Below are 20347 nucleotides of genomic sequence, written 5' to 3'. Positions count from 1 at the left end.
TCCCTCCTCTCCCTCTCGGTTTCACTGAACCTTGACCCAACAAACACCCTGTTTGATCAGCTTGCCTCACACACAGAATTTTCCAGAGGCTTCTGACACTCCTCTTCCAGAGGAGCATTTTGGTGTCAGCACACCAAGCAGCCAGTAATTCACTTGTGCCTGTCTCACTGCTCATTCTTCTTGTTCTGCAGTTTTTTGTTTGGTTGGCAGGATTTGCCTCCTGTCGAGACTAAGGAGCATCCATTAAGCCTCATATTAACATTTCTCAGAGAGCTTTAAAAAAATCTGGAAGTCAGCTGTCCTCACCTCTCCTCAGCATCTTAAAAACCCCAAAGCAATCCATCCCATAGCACTGTCAGATATGGGGGATGCTGGAAGAGGAAATTATACATTCTCATGGAAAATGACAGACAGCTTGATCTGACAGAAATATTAATTCCAGGCAGCTGGGATTGCCTTACTGACCCATTCTCATTTCCTGCAGAACCCAGGACTGGATGTGACTGTGGTGAAGAAAAGGCAAACAGAAGCTGGAGGCAAAAGTGCAAGGGTTGTAGGAATGATGTCTGGGACTTAAAAAGGCAGCGTTAAATGGAGTCGTTCTGGAGTCTTTATGCTGCCTGCATCTTCTGACCGATCTGAGATCAATGAACAACAGCTTGTCCACGTTTTGCTTTTGTTTCCTGATGGGCAGGCTGCAGAAAAAGCCAATTCTTCCCAGATCAGATGGATCAATAAGCACTGCCAGTCCCAGACAGACACACTGGGTGACACACCTGATTTACAGGCAGCTACAGAGGCCGAGTTCAGCTGACAGAAACACAGAGCAGTGGCACAATTAGTGCCATTATATCCCCCATTATATACATATATATCCCATCTAGCTTATATATAAATGCAATCAATAATCAATACAAGCTTTTTTCAACGCTAAAAAATACCAAAATCCAAACCCCAGTAAACCATGAATACAAAATCCCAGTCTTCCTCTAAATTCTTCAATCTAAAGTAAATTTAAACAGTCCCTCCCCCCCCAAAAAAGTCCAAAAAACTTCTTTACCTCAACTAACTAAATGTAAAAAAACCAACTCTTTCTAACTGACTGTGCATCTAACAAACACACTGTCCCAAAAAAAAGCAAAAAAATAAACACTGTTTTTCAAAACAAGCTGCACACTTCTTCTTTCCTCGCTTCGCTTTGAAAGCTAATTTTAAAAGCACAAAGCACAAAATACAGCACACGTGAAGCCAACAATTAAAAGCACAAACATCATGATCCCCCTAAAACCTTTCCTTCCGCAAATGGGAGGGAAGCAGTGCTGTCCCCGTTCAGATCCCTGCAGTGGGAGGCACAGGAGGGATCTCCGTGTCCCCCTGCACATCAGGGGATTATTGTGACACAAACACTCCCTCTGAACTCCAGAAACTCCTGACTTCATGCTGCTGCTCAGGGCTGCAGAGACGATTTCAGCTGGCCCCAGTTAGAACTATTAATGGAACAGCTCGATTTTACATAAAATAAATTTCCTGAACTCACGGTGTTTCTTTCATGAGGTTCCTAACTGAATTACCTGAGACAATTCCTGTCAGCTGAGAAGTCTGACACGTGGCTGATCTGTTTGCTCGTTTGTTTGTTTGTGATAAGCAAATCAGGAAATGGATTTTTCCTTCTGGAAAGCTCCTCGGTGCTTGTTGCCTCCACTTCATCCAAGACTGAAAGATGAACCCGAGTGAGAATTCTGCACTCGTGTGACCTTGAACTAGACAGAGCTTTATGGTGTGAACTGACAGACTGTGCAGGGATGAAAACTCTGTTTATTCAGGTCCATATTTTAAAATGGGATTGCAGGGACTTCATTACAATGAAACACCTTAAAAAAATCCTCACCTCAGGGAACAGCAGACATAAACGTGTATATAAAACAACAGCGCTTTGGGAGCTAAGCTTTTGATCACCTCTGTTTTAATGGCAAGCCAGTTAACAAGCACGCATAAAACTGTCAAAAAGTGGTTTTGGCTGAGTCACAGCTCTGCAGCGGATCCATCCCCTGCTTCTGCAGCAGGAGCAGCAACACTCTGAGCTCAGGATGTAAAGAAACACGCAAACCCAGCACTTCCTGAAGAACAGCTCAGCACTGAGCAAAAAGCACACGAAGAGCTGAGAGTCCCAGCCACACATTAATGCTGGGACTGCCAGGTTAGTCTGCATTAAAAACCTGGATTAAGCAGCAAGTCCACAGGATGCTGCTTCCCGGGGGAAAGATTCAGTTCCCACCAGTGGAAGAATCATCTCCCATCAGTGGAAGAATCAGTTCCCATCAGCAGAAAGGCAGGACACGTAAAGCCAGATTATTACACCCTTTATGAGACCCACTGGCACAGCTGAGGAGAGCAGACAAACTCCTGGGCACGCGAAGCAGCAGCAAGGAGCCTTCAGAAATGCCTGAGCCTGCTCCAAGTTTGCTTGGCTCGCCAGGATCACGGAGGCTGAGGAGTGAAACCCGAAATGCCCACTGAAAACGAGGGCTGTTTGAAAGAGGAAACATGCATGGACGAGCAAGCGGCATGGCTCCCCATGGTGACAAGCGGCCTTGGAAGGAAACCTGGAGTAGAACTCTCAGAACAGAGCGCTGACATTGAGTTTATGCCTCAGCACTTCAATACCTGCATTTCATGCAGGTCACAGCTGCAGATCAGCTCGGAGGGAGCGCATCCAAGGACTGCAGCTCCAGCTCCACACACAGGGACCCCGATGGTCTTGAATAAATATTCCATCAGTGATTCCCCATCTCCCTTTAACACCAGCATTGAGCAATGCGCTCATACACGGGTTTTGCACCTTGTTCTGTCCCAAAGCAGGATTTGGGAGTGTTAAAAAACATGCATTCCAAAAGGAATCTCTGGCTGAGCTTCCCAAAACTTGTGTGGCCTTGTGTTGGACACAAACACAGAGTGGGAGATCTCCAGTGGGATTCCTGTGTGCACGGATGTAAATTTTGGGGTATTTTAATAAAGTCAAGAGGCAGAACCTGCATTTGGCTGCATTTGCTCACGACAGGAGGGAAATCTTGGAAAAATCTGTGGAAAGTAAGCGAGGCAACCCTGTGCACCTTAAGTGGCTAGTTCTGAGGTTACCTGTGACTAATTGAGGAGGTTTTCAAAAGCACTTAGCAGATCGTTATTTAAGGTCCTCCGAAAGGGCTTTGCTAATTAATCCTGCAACAAGTGATGTGAAATTCAAAAAAGCCAGAACAGGGCACAGTCCAGCCAGTAGGTTTTTCCTGTCCACACACAGTGGGATATATTTTCTGCTTTGCCTAAAGAAATTGTTTTATTTTCTTGTTTAACTCTCCTACCTGATGAATTTTACCAGCCCCACTTTCTGTAGCTGTGCTATCTCTCCCAGCAGCTGTGATTTAAGTGAGACCAGACATCTGAAGGAGGGAGTGGGTGCCTGAAAGAGCATCTGTTTTCTCCCACCTCTATCCAAAGGTCTAATAAATGACATCACCTCTTCACAAGTCCTGCCTCAGTAATTGTTGCTGTTCAGGGATGGGAATGCAACGATGCAGATTTCATCTCACACTTGCAGTGAGACACACACAGACCTTCACAGAGCCTGCAGGGAAGGTGCACTGAGTGGATGGCTTCACTCAGGAATTTGGAAAGGAGAGGAGATGTCTGACTGGAACCTAGTTTGGTGCACAGGACCCAGCTCATGTTCTGTTACGTGAGAGTTAGAAAGCAACAAACCAGTTAAAACTGTGTTTTTCTAAATTTCTGTCTCATTTTTCCTCTCCAACTACCTTGAAGGGTGACACGTCCTCCAAAATTACTCAGACTGATTAACTTCTGGGCTTGGGAAAAAACCCCAGACTTCCCTCAAATTAACATGTCATTTTTTTTTTACTGGCAAAAAATTTATCCCAGTTACTGTCAGTCCAGCAGTTTTGATGTCTCTTGCTGCTGTTATTTCCCTGTAGCACATCGCTGTGTTGCTGTTCCTTACTTGCACACACCATTTAGGCAGATGGAATATGGATTCTGCTAAAACCCTCTCTTTTGATTACATGAGGAATTTCCATCGATCTCTCAGCAGCTTTACCCTACCTCCTGCTCCACTGATCCAAGCCCTGCAAGGCTCTTTTAAAATTTCAGGTTCAGTTCTTGCTGACAATGTCAATTCTTTAATCTCTTTCCAACTGCCATAGCAACAGTTGCACTAATCTTTTGAAAACCACTTGGTTTTTTTCATCTTACTACTCTTTTTATAATGTAATCAGGCACGGGGCAATAAAAGATACATGATCTTTCTTGCTTCATCAGTTTGGAATGGCTGACATGAGACGAGCTTTAGTCCATGGGTCAGAGACTTTTTTACACCCAAACCAGGGAGAAGGTTACTCAAAGACTTTGCAGGGTGTCCCTCAGAGCAGAGAGGAGCTCCTACACCCTGGGACACTGCAGTGTCTTTGGGCAGCTCCTTTCCCTGGTCACTTCTAAAAAAGTGCAGCCACAGCTTTGGATGACTTTGGACGTTCTCAGTGTTACCCTGGAACGCGCCGCGCTTGAATCAACAAAAACCTCCTTTCCCCTCCAGAGGATTACAAAGCCCTCTTGCTTTGCTAAACACTGAGATCTGATTTCTGTACACAGCCATGTGCTGCTGCTCCTCTGGGCAGTGCAGATAAAGACTCAGATCTGACTCCTCAGCAGAGACAGCGTGGCCCTCTCTCAGCTTTCAGGGGGGCTCCTGTTCCTGAGCAGGGGAACTGCCAGGTCAGAGATTAATGCATCAATTCAGCCTGCACGGAGGGAGCACCCCGGCTGGGCAGGCAGTGTGAGCCAACAGAAAAGTGAAAACTCCCTTTATCTCCCCATATCCTGCCAGTGAAGCCAGCTGTACTCCGGTGTCCTGTCCAAGGGCACTCTGTTAACACAGTCCTGCTAACACGGTGTGTTTTGGCTCTGGCCAAGTGTTATCACAAGGTACAGCAATGAGATAAAGACCAGAGGGCTTTGTGGAGAGAAAGGTTTAATGATTCCACTGTTTGAACCCCCTGTCTGAACCCCCAGTGCCTCCTGGCAATCTGTGGGGAATAAAGGATCTCGCCTTACATGATTTATACAGCACTAAACTCCTCCTTTTAGACCTCCAGCTCTTACAGGAACCCTGGCAGGCAGACGAATTTTAATGCAGAATAGACACAAGTCTGCAAGAACCCTGTATGCAAGTGCAAAGGCATTACACCCCGACAGGAGATATTAGAATCTCCATTCCCTCAGACACGGAGTACAGAGAAGAAGCTGATGGATTCTTTCATGAAACGAGCAAGAAGACACAAAGTCTGCCAGCAGACACATGCCTGTTCTTTGGGAGTGGAAGGCATCTATCTCAAAATAAAACCTGACCACAGAAATTCTTCTTCACGCACGTTCTCCAGTCCTTAGAGGACAGATGCTCCAATAAATATTCCCTGTTGAAGCTGACAGGTAATGAGGACAATTATTTCCCCCTCAGATCTGGAATGCAGCACAGGGCTTTCTGCTGACTTAACAGCCTGTGGATCAGGAAATTGCTGGGCACGACCTCATTTGATATGAGCAGCAGTTTCACTCTTCAAAGGGGAAGAATATATTGAAGATTGGGACTTCCAGGAAATAATCCTCATCTAATTATCTGCTGAACACTGCTCCAAGACAAGACTGCCAGGATTTTGCCACCAAGATGATGCAAAATGCCCAAGAAGCGCAGAGCTGTGTCCAACCCTTCTTCCAAATCCTGCCCAACAGAAAATAAAATGCCTGCCTAACAACAGCACAGCAGAAATGCTGGAGAATCCAGAGAAACACTGAGCAGAGAGAGGAGAGTTTAACCCAAACCATTTATCCACAGGAAAGCCTGCACTTCATGATTCTTAAATATATTACTGAGTCTATTGTTTTCTATTTTTGACTTGAAGCAAAAAGTTCTTACACTATTAGGCCATCAAGCGGAAGAATCAGTATCAGCCTCAGCCTACTAAGGACCAGGAAACTTGGCCTTCAGCAAAAGGTCCTTGAGGCCCTCTGGAGTTGCTCCGCAGCTGGCAAGCTCAAGGCCATCAGAAGCAGGCAGGAAAATCTACTGGGCTTTGTGGGGAAAAGCCAAGAAATTCAGGGTTTAAACCTGAGGGAGATGGTTGAAGAGGCAGCATCCCTTTCCTCTGAGCATCCCTTTCCTCTCAGCATCCCTTCCCTGTGAGCATCCCTTCCCTCTGAGCTTCCCTTCTTTCTGAGCATCCCTTTCCTCTGAGCATCCCTTCCCTCTGAGCTTCCCTTCCCTCTGAGCTTCCCTTCCCTCTGAGCTTCCCTTCCCTCTGAGCATCCCTTCCCTCTGAGCTTCCCTTCCCTCTGAGCATCCCTTCCCTCTGAGCTTCCCTTCCCTCTGAGCATCCCTTCCCTCTGAGCTTCCCTTCTTTCTGAGCATCCCTTTCCTCTGAGCATCCCTTCCCTCTGAGCTTCCCTTCCCTCTGAGCTTCCCTTCCCTCTGAGCATCCCTCTCCTCTGTGGTCAGTGTGTAGTTCTGTGTAGGTGCAGGTCAGTGAGTACATCAGTGAGTAGGTCAGTGTGTAGGTGCAGGTCAGTGAGTAGGATGGTTCCAGGGCAGGCAGCACTCCCCGCTCAGGCTGTGGATGTGCCCGGAGCAGGGTGAGGGTCGGTTCCAGGGCACTCCCCGCTCAGGCTGTGGATGTGCCCGGAGCAGGGTGAGGGTCGGTTCCAGGGCACTCCCCGCTCAGGCTGTGGATGTGCCCGGAGCAGGGTGAGGGTCGGTTCCAGGGCACTCCCCGCTCAGGCTGTGGATGTGCCCGGAGCAGGGTGAGGGTCGGTTCCAGGGCACTCCCCGCTCAGGCTGTGGATGTGCCCGGAGCAGGGTGAGGGTCGGTTCCAGGGCACTCCCCGCTCAGGCTGTGGATGTGCCCGGAGCAGGGTGAGGGTCGGTTCCAGGGCACTCCCCGCTCAGGCTGTGGATGTGCCCGGAGCAGGGTGAGGGTCGGTTCCAGGGCACTCCCCGCTCAGGCTGTGGATGTGCCCGGAGCAGGGTGAGGGTCGGTTCCAGGGCACTCCCCGCTCAGGCTGTGGATGTGCCCGGAGCAGGGTGAGGGTCGGTTCCAGGGCACTCCCCGCTCAGGCTGTGGATGTGCCCGGAGCAGGGTGAGGGTCGGTTCCAGGGCACTCCCCGCTCAGGCTGTGGATGTGCCCGGAGCAGGGTGAGGGTCGGTTCCAGGGCACTCCCCGCTCAGGCTGTGGGTTCCTCAGCCCACCCAGGGCGGTGCCGCACCCGAGGGAGCTCTCTCTTACCATGGCCAGGGGCACGATCCCCACCAGGTCCTTCTGGCAGATGAAGATCTCGGCTAGGGCGGGGTCGGAGGAGCCCCGGCGGGGGTACTCCACCTGCCAGCTGATGGGCTGCGTGCCCGACAGGCTGCTGAAGCTGGCGATCTCAAAGTCCAGCTGCACGACCTCGTGGAACAGGCTGGTGCTCCTGGGGAGAGCAGAACAGGCAGAGGGAAGAGCCATTACTGGGGCTGAAGGAGGCCGATGAAGTCAAGCAGATCAGTCACTGGAAATCCAGATGTTTACATGCAGTTATCATACTTTTAGGAAGGCTTTTTTCCAGTCTACAGCTGCCTCAGAGCACACAGACTGGAATTATTCAAAATTACTCACAGCTCTTACTACGGGCACTGTGGAGGGATGGAACCCAGGGTATTGTAGTTGATGAAGGCAAAACACACCCATCCCATTCCATCCCATTCCATCCCATTCCATCCCATTCCATCCCATTCCATCCCATTCCATCCCATTCCATCCCATTCCATTCCATTCCATTCCATTCCATTCCATCCCATCCCATCCCATCCCATCCCATCCCATCCCATCCCATCCCATCCCATCCCATTCCATTCCATTCCATTCCATTCCATTCCATTCCATTCCATTCCATTCCATTCCATTCCATTCCATCCCATTCCATCCCATCCCATCCCATCCCATCCCATCCCATCCCATCCCATTCCATTCCATTCCATTCCATTCCATTCCATTCCATTCCATTCCATTCCATTCCATCCCATCCCATCCCATCCCATCCCATCCCATCCCATCCCATCCCATCCCATCCCATCCCATCCCATCCCATGTTTTGCATGATTTTGCAAATCTCTTTCATTCTCTGAGTTGGATTTGAACCAAATTTAAGGCCAGAGCAGCTCATGAAGGCTGAGGAGCCCAGAATTGCTGCAGTCAAAAAGAAAACCAAGGTTTCTGCAAGAAGTCCACCACCAAAATCACAGAAAGCCTCAAACATTAAAGGATTTATTTAAAATATTAATTTAAAAATTAACATGATTCAATGAAAAAATTATTAGTCAAATCTTAGAGGTGCTCTCTGGAAATTAAAATCTCAGGCAGCTGAGACCAAACAAGGAAAAACAAGCTGTGGCAGGTAAAATATGCCACACACTCAGTAAGAAAATTTGAAAAACAAATATGAAAAGACGTGCTGGAAACGTTTCCCTCACATTAAATTTTCTTTAACTACACCAGAAATAATACGAATAGATGAAAGAAATTTGCTGGGCTAGCTGATGGTTTAATTAAAAAAAAAAGAAAAAAAAAGTTTAAATTCCCTTCATTAGAAATTATCCATTAACTTTTCTGGAGCTTTCCAAACACCTTCCCCCAGTGTTAATATTCCAGTGACTATTACTGCAATCTCACCCCAGGCTGAAATGATTGGAAAATGAAGGGAATGACAGGTGACTTCCTGGCTCAGTAACCCAGTCCCAGCCTCATCACACCTTTGCCTGCATTCATCACAAAACAGCTCCAATTTTCCCTCTCTTCTTTACATACAATACATGAAGGCCCATTTCTGACAAAATCCATCAAGAAGTGATCAGCTACAAAGCACTCAGCCTTCTCGAGCGCTAAACTTTCTTTCTCCCCCTGAACAGAAATCACCGGGGTTTTTTTTTTTTTTGCTACTTAAGACACATTCTGTGCTTTTACTCTGCGTGATTACTTTGAAAGCAAATGGCTCCCCTGATAATTATTATTTTGATTATGGGTTTTTCATTTGGATGGCTCCCTCTGAAAAGTCTTAATACTGCCTAATGCTCGAAATTTATTTCCTTGCTGTTTCCTCGCTGTGTCGAAAGAGAGACATTGGAGCATTTTTGTGCTCGTGGCACATTTCCTGCCCGCATTTTAGAGTGATTTTGGGCAGTAATGTGATAGATGGATGCGTTTAGCAATTCATAACTCAAGCCCAGCCTATTGCCAGCTGAAGAGCTCCCACTAAATAAATCTCCCAGCCTGTAAATACGAGGCAGCTGCAATAACTGTGCTTTACACGCTTCTGGGACACCTCAAAGTGAATATGTGCTGGGTGGAACTCGGCCGTTTATTTGCAAACATCATCATGTGGCAAAGACACCTGAACCACCTGAGCCGCAGCGTTCATTTGGCTGCTAAAGGCACCTGAAATGACTTTATTTGCACCGTTCCTAGTTCTGAGCCTTGGTAACTGACAGAGAAAAAGTTTTTTTCCATGTGATTGACTATCCCAGTGCTTTCACTTCCACCAAATGGAGAATAAATCTCTGCGCACATCAAAGCTGCTCTAAGAGTTCATGAACGCCAGGGAAGTCCTCCAGATCAAGGAGTCTGCATGAATTTCTCCAAAGATCCTCTGAAAATGCGCATCCTTCCAACAAAAGCCCCAAAAACTCTGCTGGCAGCTGCAGAGAGCTCGAGGTGGCAATCTGGAGGTGGGAAGAGCTCATTTCCAGCCAGCCCCTGACTCCTGAACCCCTTCTCCTTCTCCCTCGGTGTCCCAGGATTCAGGAGGGGCTGGTGGCACACTCAGGGGCACGTGGAGGTAAGGAACACATCTGGGCGTTGCCAAATCTTTTATTAACCACTGCCCCACCATTCTGGTCTCAGCAGCTGGTTCTAGAAATGGTCCTCAGCATCCCACCGCCATCCAGCGCCTGAGCGGGGGTTTTGATGAGTTGTTCTGTGAGAGAAATCACTGTTATCACCTTTTACACAACACCTGCCAAGCTGGGATGTCCAGCTCTCCCCAGGCACTGGGTTTGTCCCTCTGAGCTATTCTGGCCAGATGTCCCCACCACCAAGACAGGCTGCTTTAGTGGTGGAGGGCTAAAAAAAATGGCACCAAAATTCATCTACGCATTTCTGACTGAAGCATTTTTTTCCCTGTGAAACACGAGATACGAAATCGTCAAAAAACGTGCGTTGTGCAAGACGAAGCTTCTCTTGGTGCTCCTCCAGGCTGACCTGCATTGTTATTCCAGTGCCTGCATCTTTATGCAGAGCAGAGCAGCCTTTATGCAATGTCACACCATCATCAGTTCCCTCCTCCTCTCTTCACACAGAAGAAACAGAGAGACGATCAACAGCTGGGAAAGCATCCACTTGGAAAAAAAAAAATGCCTTCAGAGATGTGTAATGGCTGAGGAAAAAAACGCTCCTCGGGAAGCACACTTAATGTTCAGGGCTTGTTCACTGACTGAAACAGCAGTTCCTTAATATCCAACATTTAGAAGTGCTCAGCAGCCGGAACAGCAAGTAATTATAAAACTTTTCTAAAGTACACAGCACGTAGTGATTACAAATGAAGCTTCCTCAAGGAAGAGCTTCTAAGGAATTGCTCCGGGGTGGAGAGATGAGTCTAATTTGATTGGATTGAGAGCTCCCCCGGGCCAGTTCACTCCTTGGATTTATTTTAATTTATAAAAATGCTAATCATTCAGGGCTAGACTGGAGCACGTGCTAGCACAGGGGAGCGAGGACTCCTCTGGAAGTGCTGAGCAGCCACTGGGAGGGTGTGAGGGTGGGTGTGAGCACTGAGACATCCGCCAGGAGCGGATCCCACAGCTCCTCCCTGCCGGAGCAGCGAAGAGGAGCTGCCGATGGTGACAGCAGCTCGGGGATGGGGGGAATTCATCCTGGCAGCGGCTGGCAGCAAAGTGCTGCCCCAGGAGAAGGGGCAGCAGAGCCCCTGAACGCCTCCGAGCAGAGCAGCTTTAGAAAAAAAAGAAGGTGGAATGGAAATGTGCTGTTAATGGAGAGATAATAAAAGATGCATAAAAGGCAGAACCGAAGTGACACGGGGAGAAAATGCCGGGGAAGTGGCCAGCTGCTGCCAGCTGTGTGGGCACACACACCCCTGGGGGATCAGCCGGTCTGAACTGCACCAGGACTTCTCACCTGAGGGGATTTTTGAGTACGATGTTAAGCATTCCTTTGCAACTACTTACTGACCATTCAAACCTTCAGTGAGTGCCCTGAGAAATGCTAACCCTCGGAAGGAGATTTTTTTTTTTTCTTTTATTCACATCTAGGACTGGCTCTATCAAAAGCTGCACTCAGTGTAGGAGATTTAAAACGTGGTACCACGGGTGTGTAACCAGCCAGAGCTCAGACTCACAGTGGGGGTAACACCACAGACACAGAACACAAAATAGATTCTGCTCCTCTGCAGGGGCCTGGTGAGAGGGGGAGCAATGTTAAACCTGGCCAGGGCTGAGCTGAGCCCACGATTAGTGACCACTGAGCCCAGGATTAGTGACCAGGCCCCTGCTGCAAAGGTTTCCCAGGGGCAGGAAGAGGCAGAGAATCACCAAGAAAAGCACACGGAGAGCTGAGCTGACGCCAGAGCCATCAGCAGCCAGAAATCTTTGCTGGATGCCCATCTGCAGGTGTGGACCAGCAGCCTGTGATGAGAGCTTTCACCGTGCTGGGTTATTGCTCCGAGTAATAGAGCAGTTTCGACTCCTAAATGAGTGAATCTTAGGGCTGCCACGGGCTAAATCAATAATTTCGATTTATTACAGCGACTCTCAAAAGAGAAATTTTTAAAAAGCCCAGATTGAAAACATTTTTTAGCCATCCTTTATTGCAACAGATTTTTACTGAAAGTGCCTAGGGATCCGAGAATACTTCGACCTGCTGGAAGTCCAGCAGCTCCTTTCTCCTCTCATGCTATCCAGTCTGACAGTGACATCTTAATGCAAGCTCAGCACTCACCAAGTGACATAAAAAACGGAGCAGAGTGCAAACCCCATCGTCCCCCAGTCACACTGCACACCCTTCTCCTCCTCACTGAAAGGAATGCATTGAGGCACAAGCCCATCCAAAGCTCCTGGACAGACTGGACCCCGGAGCAATCTGTGCCTCCTCCCACCCTGGGAAAGGCCGGGATGGGGTTCAGGGCCGGTGCTCCTGCAGTTCTCCATCTCCTGCTGTCCACACCTGCTCCCAGCCACCCTGGCAGTGGGGATGTCTGTAATGAACTCACCTCGGGACCAGGGCCACTCACAGCCACCGAAGAAAAATCAGCAACACACAGAACTGCAGGCTGATTGGGAAAGAGTGACTGATGGTGGCTTTAAAGAATGGTTTGGGGGGGGACAGGACCTTAAAAATCACTGAGCTCCACCTCCCCTTCCACCAGACCTGGCTGCTCCACCACTGCCCACCTGAAATATTTGTTCACATGGCGTACAAATGCTCAAAAATAAGTTTCTGTCAGCAGGTCCTCAATAAAAGCTGCTACAAAGCTAATCCCCTTGAAAAACTGGGGAAAGGATGTAGTAATTACAGAGTAATGCTAACTGCTGGAGACAAAATTCTGCCTAAATATCTTATTTTGCAATAGTAAGCTTTAAACCATAAAAACCAGCAGAGGAAAAAGAAAAGGATGATCTACTAGGACACTAACAGCCAGGGAGGACATGATTTCATGGAAATCTACCACACTGAAAGTATTATGAAGTGCTCCAAAGGAAAATATCCAAGGTATGGCACTGAGCAAACTCAGGATCACCAGAACATAATATACATGTGTATCTTCGGGAGGATGATATAATGCTGCACTCGATTTCTCTGTACAGCTCAGATCAGAGTTAGATTAGTTAATAAGGTTTCTTGGCTTTCTTGTCATAAACTGTGATATAAAACATCACTTTTTGATTAAGGTATTTGGACCAGGACAGGAAATCTCATTTCACTTCCCAGCTCTTCCACGGCATCCTTGAACGACCTCGGGCAAGACGCGAAGATACAGATCCTTAGAGCTAAAATAAAATCAATAGGCATTAGGCACTGTGGAGCTTTCAAAACCCTCTGGGGCCTGTCTGCTGCCCCTGGAGGTGGCACCTCTGTCCTGTTGTCATCAGCCCCAGGGCCCCGGCCGGCCCCAAGTCAAAGACTTGGAAACCACTCCAGGACCAACGGCTGAGAGCTGCCCTGTGGGAGGGTAACTCTCAGCTGGTTAAACCTGCACTGCCTGCCTGGCAGAGGGTGGACAGAGCCCAGGGTGGGGTATTTCCGTGCCTTTATTCCCCAGGGGAACGAGGCGGTGAATAATTTTTTTGTTCCGGTCACAAAAAACCAACTCAGCGCCTGAAATCTCTGTCCAAGCCATGCCTACAGATGCTAATCTCCGTGGAGTTACGCTGAGAACAAACAGCAGAAGTCGTGTTGCTCATTAGGGTACAGAAGAGCAGAAATGCTCCTCTCTCAGATGGGCAGAGGGCTGAACAAGACGGGCCCTGAAGGAGGGAGACCCGACTGGGGACGACAATAAACCCCCCGTTCCTTCCTTCCATGCTGAGCAGGTTTTAGAGTCACTAATCACCAGCAAAGGCTGCAGTGAGGACAGCAGGCTCATTAGTCTTCTGTGATTCTGCATCACAGGGTAGATGAGATTGATTTTCCCCTGTTCCCAAAGGCACCAGGTGTGCAGGGCTGTGCATCAGGCCGGTGCCATCAGAAAAAGGCTGTGAGCAAACAGCTCCTGAGCTGCCTCCAGCTCCCACCTCTGTTCCCTTTCCTGTTCTGTCTGCTCAGGATCTGAGGCTGCTCATGTCTTCATTACAATTCCAGATAACGAAACACATCGGCAGATTGGTCAAGAAATCAGCTTTCGCAGCGATTCATCATCTCCTCCTGCCTCTGAGAAGGACATTTTCTACTTAGTAGTCATTCAGTGCTGGCACCTCGCCAGCAGCACCGTCAGTAAAGCAGCATTTTCCTCTTTTGGGAGACAGCAAAAGTGCAAGCCCTGAAAAGCTTCCAAGGGGCATCACTGGAAAGGAGACCCTGAGCTGATCTTTTCGCTCCAAACCCAGAGCTTTCAAACGGAGAGAGGAAGGCAGAATCATCTCACCACCAGCCTCAGGTTTTATGGCTCTTTCAGCTTGATAGATGCAGCGAGATGAGATAAACCCCAAAGGAGGTTTTATCATTCCCATTTCATTGCTGACTTTATTTAACGGTTTGGGAGCAGCCAGTGAAACACTTTCAGAGGCAGGAGATCTCCTCTGACAAAGCAGCCTTAGATAACACATTTCCTGACCAGAAACACCTGGCACACGTGTTTTATTCCACTCAGGAGCAGCAGTACCCCTGGAAACGATGCAGAACTCCGTTTACTAAACCCATTTGTGAGCTGGATGGGCTCAGCCTCCACCCTCAGCCCAGGGAAGATGTGTCAGCTGCTGGTTTCTGTCCTGTCTGGGCACAGAGCTTTGCCCTCAGGGGACACAGTGACCACAGGGAGGGACACAGCCCCACTGCTGACTGCTGTGCTCCCCTGCAAGCCAGACCACGACACAAACCCCCACTTTGAAACAAACTGAAGATGAAGCTGCATCATGAATCAGGTGGCAAGAAAAAAAAAAAATCACATTTAGATGGAACTGTGTATGCAAATCAGATGTGGGATATGCACATCTCATTTTCAAGTCAGGTATCTTCAGATTCCAGCTCCTGTAGCTCTTGGTGGGTTTGGTTTGGTTTTTTTTTTCACAGCTCTGCCAGTGTAGCTGCTTTTTGGCTGTGTTTAAAACTCCAGAAACATTTGTGCATAAAGATCCCCGTTCCTTCTCAACAGAGAACCTGCCTGCTGGAAAAACACCAAGTCAGCCATTCACCAGGCATGTCAAGCTGATATAATATCTGCATTTTGCAGAGGCGACGGATTTAAAGAAAGCACACACTGAATGGCTTAGTAAGGAGAGTAACAGCGTGCAAGTGTTGCATATGGTGGTGAAACAACTAAGAAAGGAACACCAAGGTGAACTGAAGTGGTTTTTCACACGGACAAAGTCCATGGGGCAAGGAAAAGTCAGGTTTGTGGGTGCCAGCCCCAGGCTGCCCCTGCACTCCCTGTGGACACCACTGCAGCTCTCCAAGTTTCCTTTTCCAAGGGCTGTTTCGGAGCAGAGGCAATGGTCAACAACTGCCCGATGGCAGCTCTCGGCAGAGCTGCTCTGGGTGTCTGTGGAGCTGCCTGAACAGAGAGAAAAAGGCCTTGAAATGAGCCGTGTCCTCTGAGAAATAAACTCAGCAGCTGCAATTTCATCACACAGCAAACCCAGTTTGTGTGGAGCCCCTCGGGCTGGGAGCTGCAGGGAATTGAATAATGCTGTGTTCAACCCAAAGCCGGGGAGTACCAGCCTGGCGAAGGCGAAGAAGCAGTTTTCTTTCTAGAAAGTCAATGTATTCTTGCAAACTTCACTGAGGAGCACTGTGCAGCGTGGATGTATTCCTCTCTCCCAGTCTCAGGCTGGATCTCCTGTCTCAGACCGTATGATTCCCTTAATTAGTATTTGTAGAATGTTTGTGTTACTCTTTTAACCCGAGTCTTTTGCTGTAAATTCCCCTTAATGCTGTGTGCTGCTCTCATGGTCTCTCCTGTGCCGAAGTCAAACACAAGTAGAGGGAAGCAAAAACCCAAACCAGTGTAAGGAAAACACCGAGGAGATAAAAACCAGTGGGATAAATCCTGAGCTCGTGGAACTCCATTTCAATGGGAATGGCTGGGTGAAAGCTCAGAGCAGCCAGGCCAGTGAACCAGATGGGTTTCAAGCTCCCTTCCAACCCAGGCCATGCCATGATTCTACAATTCCCTCTCTGCTTTTTGTCTTTTTGGGTTTTTGTTGTTTTTTTTCCTTCTTATGAATGTTTAAAGCAAAAGAGAGCGAGCTGGTGCTACTGAATGTCCTGGGGAAATCAGACAAAAATGTGACCAACTCCAGGCTGCAGTTATAAACCAGCTCTTATTCAAATTTACAAAAACCATGGGCCCTGGGGCTTTCAGTAGCTGCAGTTCTGGAAGTCTGATGGACAAACCTTTATTTTACAGTTCATAAAGCAAAGCTTAACAACGCTGCCTTCCTAATGCCATCCAAAGCTCTGGCTCATTGTAAATTTAAAAAGCAGCTTATTGAAAGTGGAACCAGCATAAATACTGGAGGTAGATCCATTACATTTCATGATACAGTTATTTGGTGGCAGTTCACTCCTCCTGTTCAAGGATAATAAAAGGGAAAATGTCCCCATGACATTCAGTGGCAGAAATGTCACTGCTGAAGTGCCTGTGATGTGCAATTAACATTTTTAAGGATTCATTTAAAGGGATACTGTCACGGCTGATAGATCTGAGATTACACCAACTATCTGAGCTTGGATTTCTGCCTAATTCAGCATCTCACAGGCAAGTGCACCCTCGCACTTCTGGATATTTATATTTCTCTCTCTCCTTATGCCTACTGCATTGAGGCTACTATAAAAAACTGATCGCTTTATAGATTTCTCATTTGATGATTCATCATTCAAGGCCAGGCTGGATGGGTCTCGGTCTAATGGGAGGTGTCCCTGCCCATGGTAAGGGGTTGGAACTGGATGATCTTTGAGGTCCTTTCCAACCCAAACCATTCCTGGATTCTCTGACTATTCCCCCACTCCATCACTAATGTTGTGTCAGAATCAGAACTTCTATCAAAAAGAACCATTTTTCTGTTTTTAATGTTCTGCTTCCCACAAACAATTTGCAGTTTTCGCAATGAAAAACACTTTGTTTCGAAAAGTGAATTGTGAGGCAAAAGCTGTTTGGTGTTGGGGTGGATTAAAGAGGAAGTCACTGTGCATTGTGAATGGAAGCACTGTCATGGTGATGGAGATTTCAGGTCTGGGCTCTGTGTTTATGAGGAGAAGTCCTGGATCTTTGCTCCTTGGCATTCATCCCTGACCCTGCTGTTTAAAGGAACCAAAAGGAAAATCCAGAAGCTATCTGCTATGGCAGAAAATCTGTCTTTCAGCAGATCTTTCTGTGCCTTTACTCATTATTATTCAACTTGATTATTTAACATCTTTCAGCAAAACGTTCATCCAAGTTTGTAGGAGACTTTTGCAGCTACTTCTGGAGGTTTCCCTGGACGTGTGAGGCTTTTTTCGTGCTCCCAGGCAGGGCCACACCCAGAGCAACGTGCCCTCAGTATCTCCACCAGACAAACGAAGGAGACACGATCCTAATGTGAAATGGCCGGGAGAAAAGCCAGTGCCTCCTCCAGTGACAAAACACTTGCAGAGAGACTGGGAGAGCAGCTCTGAAGCGATGGCTCTGACATCTGTGCCTCTGTCCAGATCTGCCTTTCCCCTGCAGCACCTCAATTAGAGAATTGCCACGTCTCATTTGTGGGGAAAACCTCAGTTTTAAATGTGCTAAATCAGGCAAAGCGAGGAAACACGACGGACTCGGAGGAGGCTTTGGGGAGATGTGCTTTACAGAGGTGACTTTCCATTGCCAGGAGAACAATTTCATCTTCACCTGACCCCCAGGAGGAGTGCAGGAGTGCCAGGGGGAACCACGGGCTCCATGATATCAGAGGACTCTTTAAACAACAGCAAGATTTCTACTGCAGGGAGTAAAAAGAGCCTGGCACAGAATCCCTCCATGCAGCACAGATACACATTTGCCTCACTGCCCAGAGCAAAGATTTCCAGCCCTGCTGTGATTTTTTTCCAAGCAATCACTGCTGCCTTTTTATGCCCTCCTTCCTATGCCTTTTTCCACTAGGTGAATCAAAACATGTTTCTGTGTAATTAGACAAATGACATTTGGGGGACACTGTCCAAAAAGTTTTTTTTAAAAAAAGGAAAAAAGATTCTAAAGAACACAAGCTTTCCCTTTGTTGTTGAAACCTTCAATAATATTAATCACCACTCCTTTGAAGGCTTTGTTTGATCACAGGCAGCACTGGACTGATGGAAGCCCAGCTTCCCAAGGCTCTGGGGAAGTGCAAAGCCAAAATCAGAAGCTCCTCTGGACCTCTCAGTGGCATTTACACCTTTGCCTGCAGGTTAGGAAATTTGCCTGTTCTGCAGCCTCCTCCCAGCGTATCCTCCGTCTGCTTTCCTGGAGCAGCACAGCCTCAGAACCCCCATGAAAGGAGTCAGTCCTGGACATGGTGTTATTGCCCTCAGCCTGCAGCACCTTCAGCACCGAGAGCAGAGAGGGCAGGAAACGACCCACCTGGGAAAACCTGTGTCAACATCTCTCCAAACTCCTGCAGCTGCACGGTGAGTGCTGCTCACCGTCCTCCTGTGCCTGAGAAATCCGCGTGGTGACATCCCCGGCGTGACACTCTGCTCCTGACCTTCCTTTGGCTCCAGTCAATGGCTGTTCTGCTCTTGATGTTGATGGCAGCGGGGCCGCTGCTGCAGTGTCACCTCCCCTGTGCCCTCGAGGCTCTCTCTGCAGCAGCACTGTCAGCTCAGAGAGGGCAGGACAGTTTGAAAGTATTTCCCAAAGCCCAAGGCAAAACCAAGAGATGACCTTTTCCACCGGCAGAGAGCTCTTACGGGCTGCTATTGAATATTCCACCGGCTGTGATGCTCTGCTCCCACAGATGACCTGCACTGCACCAGGGATGGGTTTTCCTTCTGCTGTCCCTGTCCTCACCCCTGATTCCATGAATTGGGTCACAGTGGGTTTTCTTTTTGCTGTCCCTCTCTGTGGGCCTGATATTTCTGGGTCTGAGAGATTTCAGCCTGCTAGCAGCTGTTAACTTTTCCCTAAGAAGAAATTCTCAAGAAAGCTTCTCCTCAAAACAATCCTGGCAAACAACTCTCCTTTCTCAGAACAATCTTTCTCCAGGTGGTGTTTTGCTGTTTCTCTGGTTTAACCCACGGGACCAGAGAGGTGTCGTTCCTGTTCACCAACCACGTTCAGTCTGGATGGGAACACCTTACAAAAGGCAGTAAGAATTAGACAATAAAGCTTTTTTCTCTATGCTCTTTGCCTTCTGAAAGACTTGGAGTCTCTCAACTTTCTTTTGTGTCCTACAACGACACCTCTCCTCAGCCTGATGCCACGAACTGGGGTCCCACAGCGTGGTTCTCCTCTGCTCCCCACCCGTCAGTGCCCTCACAGGGAGCAGCCCTGTGCCGTGGCATCGTTGTCCCCAGGCTGCAAAGGACTGCACAGGACACAAGGACGACTCTTCTCTGCTTGGGGATTGCCTCGACAGAAACAAAAACTTCCCCTTCCAGGTACCTAATTCCGAGATAAAACCTGATCAAACCTCTGCAGGGCAACACGGAGAGCTGAATTTCCAGGAGTGTTCTCAGCTCTGCTGCCCTGGTGAGGGTGAGCTGCGCTGAGCCAACGTGGCACAGGCAGACCTGGCAAACACAGGGCACAAATCTCTGCAAACATCCTGCTGCGGCTGCTGCAGAACACACAGTTTGCACCAGAGACAGAGAGAGAGAGAGGATTCCCCCATCCTAGATGGGAGAATCTTCAGAGTCTGTTGTGCATTCCAAACGTGCTCATAGCGCCATGACATTCAATCAGAAAGCTTCTTGAGAACAGACAAATATTTTCTTAATAATTTTTTGCAGCGTTGCCAACTCTTCCAAGAATTGGTTTTCACTAGGAAGTTGGCTGTTATTTTTGCAGACAGGATATCTGTGCTATCCAGTTATTTCTATAAAGAGACTTGGCCTTTAGGACTAATTTAAAGGGTTTCCCGAAGCAGATGGAGCTTTTTGAATATAGAAAAAAGGATTTACAGGATTACCGAGCTCCGAGTATTCAAATAAAAAGACAAAATTATGCCTAAGGCAAGGAAGAAATGCTCTAGGCTATCAGAGATTGTCTCTTCATCCTCAGTAGATGACACCTCGTGTAAATTGACATTATTTCCTGGCATCAGTCGATTTTTATTCAATTCCTCTTGATGATGTGGTTCACAGATCATCAAGAAGACACTAAATGTCTTGGTGAGGAGGACAGAGAAAGGGAAGAGAAAAAGCAGAGGATGTCTAAACTGGCTGTATTAAATTACCCTGCAGTACTCCCGTGTCCTACCTGTGCCAGCAGACAAAAAAAGGAGCTTCTGGAATCACTGATGTAATTTACTGGCAGGAACAAAAGCATCAGTGACCAGCCAAGGGCTGAGGACATGGAACTTGTGAATGAAATCTG

At 47.9% G+C, this 20347-nt stretch overlaps 1 protein-coding gene across 1 annotated transcript in view; it reads right to left on the bottom strand.

The window, feature by feature from the left end:
- The window catches only part of TMEM132C (transmembrane protein 132C), a 174238-nt gene that overhangs the window by 37277 nt on the left and 116614 nt on the right, over positions 1-20347 (bottom strand). The window contains exon 4 of the mRNA XM_066199508.1: positions 7342-7525. Within this exon, the coding sequence (XP_066055605.1) occupies positions 7342-7525 (184 nt within the window). The remainder of the gene's footprint in view (positions 1-7341; positions 7526-20347) is intronic.

This window comes from Chamaea fasciata, unplaced genomic scaffold, assembly GCF_029207755.1.
Source record: "Chamaea fasciata isolate MVZ Bird 193981 ecotype frontalis unplaced genomic scaffold, bChaFas1.0.hap1 SCAF_18, whole genome shotgun sequence".
Lineage (NCBI taxonomy): Eukaryota > Metazoa > Chordata > Aves > Passeriformes > Sylviidae > Chamaea > Chamaea fasciata.
The sequence above is the reverse complement of the archived record's forward strand: the minus strand, read 5'-3'. Positions and strand labels throughout refer to the sequence as shown.